An 8,641-nucleotide genomic window follows, 5' to 3' on the forward strand; every position below is an offset into this window, starting at 1 on the left:
ACATTACCAGCAGATCCTTTAAATTCTGTAAGTTGCAAAGTGGGGCCTCCATGGATTGGACTTGTTTTCCAACACAGATGCTCGATTGGATTGAGATCTGAGGAATTCGGAGGTCAAGTCAACACCTTAAATTATTCATGAACAATATTTGCAGTGTGGCAGGGTGAATTTTCCTGCTGAAAGAAGCCACTGCCATCAGGGAATACCGTTGCCATGAAGGGTACTTGGTTTGAAATAATATTTTTGTAGGTGGCACATGCCAAAGTAACATCCACATGAAAGCCAGGACCCAAGGTTTCCCAGCAGAATAGTGCCTAGAGCATCACACTGCCTCTGCCGACTTGCCTTCACCCATAGTGCATCCTGATGCCATTTTTTCCCCAGGTAAATGATGCACATGCACCCTGCCGTCCACATGATGTAAAACAAAATGTGATTCATCAGACCAGACCACCTTCTTCCTTTGCAACATGGTCCAGTTCTGGTGTACACGTTCCTATTATGGGTGCTTTCGTCGGTGGACTGGGTCAGCATGGGAACTCTGACCCGTCAAGCGGCTATGCAACACCATACACAGCAAGCTGGGATACATTGTGTGTTCTGACACCTTTTTATAATAGCCAGCATGAAATATTTCAACAATTTGTGTTACAGTAGCTCTTCATTGGATTGGACTAGGTGGGTTACTCTTTGCTTCTCACGTGACATCAATGAGCCCTAGGCACCCATGACCATGTCACCAGTTCACTAACCATCACAATTTGGTCATTGTCAAAGATGCACAGATCCTTACACTTGACCATTTTTCCTGCTTCCAACAAATCAACTTCATTAACTGAATGTTCACTTACTGCCTAATATATCCCACCAATTGACAGGTGCCATTTTAACGAGATGGTCAATGTTATTCACTTCACTTGTCACTGGTTTTAATGTCCATTCTTATTCTATAGCCTTTACAAAATAATAATTATTGAGGAGAAGTAATCCGAAAAGCATGATCAAACATAATTTAGTAACATGACATTATAGGGATTGCAGTGCCCCAAGCAAGAAACACTGTAAGAGTTTTGAGGAAGCCATGCTGTAAAGCACCAACTCATCACCTGAGAGTCTATGGAAACTGTTTGGAAATGTTGACAACACATGTAGCATTTCAACTGGTTGAAAGGCATGTTGCATGACTGCAACTTTTACTATGTAGGCATACTGCAAAACACCCTACATGTGAACTAATTACACTATAGACAAGCATTATATGTATTTTAAAAATCTCAGGTTTTAAATATTTGTCCCTGTAAATGTCCCTATTTTTCATTAATGAGCAATTATAGAATAAAATTCCACTTTCTCTGCATGTTAGATAAAATTCTTACCATTTATTCTTACTCGCTATGCTTTATAACTGTATATTTATTGAGAGCGAGCATTTCAAATGCAAAAATGTACACTATTATTAAGTTATGTGCACATATCATAATGTGGATTGTAAAACTCCAATGTCCACCCAACCGCAGTCAGTCCCAGTAACAAGTATCATTACATCGAATGCTTGTTATATTAGTATAGATGTTAGTGTCACAGTATTAGTATACTCATCTCCTCCATTGGAGCGCTCAGAATTAGTTGGTATTATTGCCATTTAAAGAAAGTAAAAAGGATTCACAGTGTTATTGAACAATATCCCTATAAACAGGAGTAGGTGACCGGAATTACATAATGAGTTTTTAAGAAAAGTGCTGGAGCATTCTTTCTGTTTTGTAAAGTTCTGCCAAGACAATATCTTTCGCAACTTGACTGTTAGCATTGGCTCAGCAATGAAGTACCCCAGGAAAAAATGTTAAGGGGGGGATTCAAATACCCCCAGAATACAGCTGCAGTAAGTGTATTTCCGTTAATATGGTAAATTTAACTCAGGTTCCCTGAGCTGCGAGCAAAAAGCCGGCATTGAAATTACCATATTGACGGTAATTAGGTGCAATATTACCGTAATATCGGTAATAGTGCACAGGCCGATTTCTGGAACCTGCCATGTACATGTTTACCATATATATCATGAAAACAGTAACATACTTTATATGAAATACATAGGTAGGGAATTCAATTGACAGTGTTACTGTAGAAAGTAACACGGCCTGCACACTATTACAGATATTACGGTGGCTCACTGAGCCGCGAGCAGAAAACCGGGTTAAAGTTACCGTATTAACGGTAATACACTTTCCGCGGCGGTGTTCTGGGGGGAATTGAATTCCCCACCATAGGCTTTATGTGTGAACTGCAATAATTTTGTATACACGCTGCATGTTTGCATAGGAAACTCTGCAGGTATTATTATTATTATCTTTTATTTATAAAGAGCTAACATATTATGCAGTTCTGTGAAATGAGAGAATCACGACACAAGAAAATAAAATAGATGTACATGAAACAGAAGGTAAAAATGGCGCTGCCCAAATGAGTTTAAAATGTAAAAGGTGTGGGGAACAATTACTAAATAAGTTAGTGGCATAAAAATTGTAGCTGCTGGTCAGGAAATCTGAGTGTGTCTATTATAAGGTAGCCGCATTAGCAATCACCGATATGAAAGCAGTCATTGGTGACTGCCACTTCTGTGTAGCTGCCGGTGGTGCATCACTTTGGAACAAGGAAAGACAGAGGAAGGTGGAGACATGAAACATGAACCAGTCACTATAGGCAAATATAGGCTAGACAGAGCAATGGCATGCTAAAGTAATTGCAAACCATCTAAATGTGAATGCATCCGCAGTGATGCCTATCAGGAGGCATATCTCTTGCGGGGCACAGATCCCTACGGATCTTAGCAGTGTTTAAAAAAAGAATAAAATAAATAAATATTTTTTTTAAAAAAATTCTCTCCCAAAAGTAAACCGAGCAGCAACACTTATAGCATGGGCTGGTTAACCTTAATGTGAGGAGCCCCTCCTGCCTCCCCAAAAACCACAAGCAGAACCAGGCTATGACAGGCTAGACTGGTCATACTATAAAAGAGATACCTGCAGTGTGAGGTTCCTCGTCATAGTGATAAACAATCCCAGCCAATTCAGCACAGGACTATATGCCCTAGGGGAATCTTAATTTCAGAAGAAAAAAAATATGGAAATAAAGAAGAAGAAAGGAGAACATCCTTAGGACTATCAGTATATTAAAATGGTTGATGAAGAATTGGGAGAGTGTTTATTTAAAACAAGTCAACCCGTGCATGATACTCATGCATTCTAGTCAAATCAAGCTACTTAAGGTGTTAAAAAGGTTCTTGTCATGCATTTGGGGCTAGACCAGGCCTCCTCAGGGGAAGAGCGTTACTTCCCGATGTAAGCGCCCTTTTTAACGTGGTTTTGTCCACATGTCACCACCTCATCATTCTTCTCCATCACCTCATCCTTCATCTTCATCGCCACATCCTTAATCTCCATCGTCTTACTGTTCTAAAACCTCTCGATATACAACGTTTCTGCTAAACACCTTATCGCTGTGCTCAATCAGTCTTCCTTGAAGGGCAGTATTCATAACCTGCACTTTCACATCACTGCTTCTCCGTACTCGTGAAAATGCGACATACAATTGTCCATGACCAAAGACAGGCTCTGGTAAATAAATAGAAACAAACAGCAAGTTTGCAGACAGGCGCCAATCATAAACAGGACAGTGAATCCACAATATATAATAATAAAATAACAAAAAAACAAAGTCCAAAAACGATATATCTTGATGCAGTAAATAGTCCTATGTTCTAAAGGGCACAGATGATGAATCTTCTGAAAAAGTCCCCAATGCTTCAGAACTCCTCATAGGTCATACATAGGAAAAGGGGAAAAGAAAAGAAAAAAGAAAAACACCAAACATAGTGCGATCCACATATATACCAAGATGGAAAGGGAGGAGAAATAATCCCTATATATTCCGTGCAATAGTAATTAGTCAGGAACACCTCATGTGATGATGGGTTAAACTTAACCCCTCAGGGTTCGCACTCACCAAAAAGTGTAATAAAACAAGCCTGTATCAAAGATGTACTTATTTATAATCGTCGGTCCACTATTCTAGAGTTTCACACGATTATACCGGACAGGTAGTGTAGTAAAAAAGTCTGTATCCAAGATATACTGCTTTCTCGATTATGCCAGACTCCAATAAAAGAAAAAACACTCCATACTGTAACACCATATGTGTAATTTATTAAAACAATAAACACAACAGTAAAACGTCAGGCGGAACCTGAAAGTATGGGATAGACGGACCCTTACCGTGTTCAGAAGGGCAATGAATGTCTCAGATGTTATAATAAAAGTGGCAAGCAAAGTCCCGGGAAGAGCTTACTACAAATCACACTCCGATCAACGGTAAAGGGACAACTCCCCACTAACAGGTCTCGTACGTCGGACGTAACAAATCTCCCGTCATCCAACGCGTTTCGGCTCGTATAGAGCCTTTCTCAAGGCATGTATTCGGGATAATACTCTGTACTACTTAAATAGTGACCGAATGTTCAACACCTGAAATCCGGAATCTCCATTACAACAAATGAGTGATTAAATAAATAAATAATTAAATATAAAACATAAAATTACATAATAAAACACAAATAATCCATCCATTGATAAAAAGCAATCTATCCCAAGAGTAATAAGTAATACATACACCATAAAAATAAAACAAAATAAAAATAAAAAATAAATCAGAAGTCTCCCATCCACATCTCGGCCCAAGATGTTCCTGCTTAGCTTCCTTAATGGTACGCATACATATCAAGTTTCACTAATCGAAATCCTAGAATTACTCATCTGTCAGAAACCACTTAAGCTCAAAATCTTGATTTAAGCCTTCTGGGACAAGAGTTCCCAGATCATAAATCCATCTCATTTCACGTTTAGCGAGGGCAACAGAGGTGTCTCTCTGTCTCCAATTCCTCTCTATCTTATCTATAGCTAAAAAGTTCTTTAGACCATTCAACATACACTTATGATGGCTCTTAAAATGAGAGGATACAGAGTGGTTTTCATAGCCCTTTTTTATGTTGCGTAAAGTTCAGACAGTCTGACCTTCAGTGGTCTTGATGTTCGACCAACATAAAAAAGGCCACACTTACACTCCAAGAGATAAACAACATTCGGGGTATTGCAATTCAAAAAGGATTTAATCGAATATTTACGACCTTTTACTTCAAAACAGGAAGTTTTATTCTTCTGATCTGAAAAAGTGGCCTTGCATGCTGCTCAAAGTCCACATCTAAAAAAACCGATAGAGACTATACCCGATCTTTTCACATCTGTAAGTGCACTCCTCACCAGATTATCCTTCAGGTTAGGAGCACGCCTATAAACAAATTTCGGGCAGTCTGGAATCACCTCCGCCAAAGCAGAGTCCTACAGATGTTTCATTAATTGGAATTGGAAGTCCATATAAGGATTGGACTGTCCTTCCTCCATTTAAAAGATTAGCTGCAATGCCTGTCGAGGCAGCAGTAATCACTTTCTATCCTATCCCATTCATAAAATGGATCAAATTAGCATAAAGGTACTTTTTTCTACTTCCTCCAGGGCCATCAATAAAGAACAAATTCTCACTTAGAGGTTTATTTGAAATTGCTTTCGTTATTTTGTCATATGCATTTCTCTGCTCTTTATTCAACGTAAGGCTCATTTCTTCTGCTTGCTGCCTTTCTATTTCTTGATCAATTTCTTGATCAATCTCTGGCAAATAAACTGGAGGACTCGGAAGTCCGTAATGTGCGCAACTCATTCGATGGGAAGCTAACACATCATTAATATCTCTAAGGGCATAGCCCTCACATTCATTGCAAGTAGGGTCTTGCGAATGAAGTCTGTGACAGTAACCTTCCATCATATCTTGTTTAAAATCTTCATACAATTTGCGTGGATCAGTCGGAGAGCCAAAGACGCAAATGTATGCAAATAAATCTCGTAGTTGCCGAGGCATACTACACACAACTGCATCTTCCATAGTCGACTACCACACCGTATCAGCAAGCAAAAATCCTCTTGCTTTTGCCGCTTCACGAAAAGTCAAATATTCCACTTCACCAACAGTTCTCAAATCTTGGAAGCTTGTAGCTCCCGTGACGTGTAACAAATTTAATCTCAAATAATATCTCTCCCCTTCTTTTAACCCCACCGAGTACATTCTTACAATCAACTTGTGTCCTCCTCTCTGTCTCTTTTTCCAAACTCCCTTTTCAAAAACAAAAGGCTCAGGAATTTCTCTATAAAAAAATTGGCGAGCATTTTCATTGGTTTCATTCAGCTTGAACCAAGCCATCAGAGTTGAATTCTTATTCAATCTCTGTACAAAGTCTTCCATTTTTTCGGTGTCGAAGAACATGCTCTGTTGTGCAGGCATATGCAACGCCAATCGTATGATGGCATGTGTCTGCATGTGCATTGGAAATGCAAATATTCTCCATATTGCTTTGGGAGCACTCACATATCTCAAATCTACATGCTTCGCAGGCTCATCATGTTTATCTACTTTAATTTTAACATTGGCACAATCATGTCCTTTATATACGTATTTAAACAAATAGTTCACACTTTGTATTGATGCACACACCTCAACATTGATGTGGCAATTATATTTCAGTAACAAATATGCGTTGTAAGGTACAACCAATGAATTGTCAAATATTTTTCCATTCACGTCATGCTCAAACCCTTTTCTTCTCATATATTTTGGATAACCGTTTAGATTTCCTACGGTTGCATTACAAAAATCTTTTGGAAAATTCTTCATGCATTTTCCGTTGTCCATACATGGGGACTGGGGGTTTCTCAAGCCACATGGCCTATGAATCATATTTTTGGTGATGATTTCATACAGTCGTGGAAATTTTTCTTTATCAGGTATCTCAGTCGACACATCTTATCAATATCTTCCTCTGTCTTTAACTTTGACTCTGAATCCATAATTAATAAAATAAGTCCACGCTTTTGAAATTCAATAGAGTGAACTCTTGCCACTTGCATTCCAAATAGTCCTTCATTCAATTCTTCAAGTAAACTTTTAAGTTTTAAATTAAAAACCCTCTCTACCATATCAGGTCTATGTTCTACCTGTTGCCAAGGCTCCAGGTTTTCTACAATTTCTTGCCATTTTGGATTGCATGTCATAGTTATGAATATATCTGGTTTCCCAAATGTAGTCACAATAGCCATTGCATCCTGGTATCTTTGTTGCATATTTCTCGGGCTTCCCTCAAAAGAAGATGGTAATATGACCATTTTCCCTGGAGGAATTCTTGTCCCTTCAGCTCTTTCATTAATGTGGTCCATCAAGCCACTGTACTGTTCTACTCGCAAATCTTTTTGATGGGTTTTGATCCAATTTAATCTATTTGCTTCAACTTTGACATAAGCGTCAACAATATATTGCTGAGTCAATTTTCCACCATTGAGTAGAGGATTGAACTCATCTCTTACGGACAGCTTATAGCTGTAAAACATCATCATAGTCAAGCGATCATTCTTATTCGCTCCAAACAATTTAATTTCAGTGCTCCAGTTTTGTTCCGCACGCGGAAAGAATAGTGGATACACCATAGCATCAAGATTGGGATCAAGAATGCTCAGTCTTTTCAAAGGAGGAACTCCTGGTTTTGGTCTTAAATGAACCAAAATATCTCTATTAAACGAAGGTTCCCCATCCGTATTTTCAAATACCACAGCTACTTCACTCACTCTTGCTATGTTGTAACGTCGAGGGTCTTGTTTTCGGTCTTGTTTAATTGCCATTATAATATTAGGCATCTCCGTATTATTCCTCATTGCTTCCCTTTTAGCATCTTTTTCAACCTCATGTAACATTCTGTACGCCTCCACCAACTTATTAATTTCTCTTAGTAATTTCTCAATTTTTTTCATAATACGCTCCTCGCAATCTTTATTTTCTGGCGTATCTGCTCTCTCCTTTGAAGCATCGTCAGTAACAAGTATGTAAAGTTGAGCAAACTTTCGTTGCCCATCTTCTGGATGTAAAGTTCCAGTTCTATGATAAATCTGACCTTGAATGCAAAAGCAATAAGGTCCATTTCCTTTTGGTGTAGTTATAGCAGCTCCCATTGATGCAAAAGCAAAATAATTGTTATTATTTCTTATGTTTTCCATAAATAGTTTGCTATACTTATCAATTTTTTTCTCTGTCATCAATTTTTTTAGAATGTCAGGAAAATCCTGCTGTTGTAATCTAACTTTTCCTTTCTGGCAGCATTGAGTAAATTTTCAGCCAAAAAATTCTTTGAGTTACAAAACTCGCATCTTACATTCATGTTTCCACAGTAGTGCTGGTCTACTGCGTTTTCATCTTTGTTAGCTTTTAAACGCATCTGTCATTAAGTTTTTCTTTTTAGCGTCAGCTTATCGTCTCCTTCCATCTCTTTTTGACTGCCTTTCCTTCTCTAGCATCTCTTCAGTCTGACTTTCCCTTAACTGTCTCATTCCAACTCTATTTGCCTCTCTTTCCTGCTCTCGCATCTCGTCACTCTTACTCTCCCTTAATTGTGTCATTCCAACTCTACTTGTCTGCCTTTCCTGTTCTCGCATCTGGTCATTCTGACTGTCTCTTAACTGTCTCATTGCAATTCTATTTACCTCTCTTTCCTGCTCTC

General features: G+C 38.5%; 1 protein-coding gene across 1 annotated transcript; it reads right to left on the reverse strand.

Moving 5' to 3' along the window:
* Positions 1 to 5,991: 5,991 nt before the first annotated feature.
* LOC142150761 (uncharacterized) lies at positions 5,992 to 8,096 on the reverse strand. The gene is given in 2 exon segments (XM_075205955.1): positions 5,992 to 6,899; positions 6,902 to 8,096. Coding segments are annotated over 2 exon segments (2,103 nt in total).
* Between the last annotated feature and the right edge of the window lie 545 nt (positions 8,097 to 8,641).

This window comes from Mixophyes fleayi, chromosome 4 (genome assembly GCF_038048845.1).
Source record: "Mixophyes fleayi isolate aMixFle1 chromosome 4, aMixFle1.hap1, whole genome shotgun sequence".
Lineage (NCBI taxonomy): Eukaryota > Metazoa > Chordata > Amphibia > Anura > Limnodynastidae > Mixophyes > Mixophyes fleayi.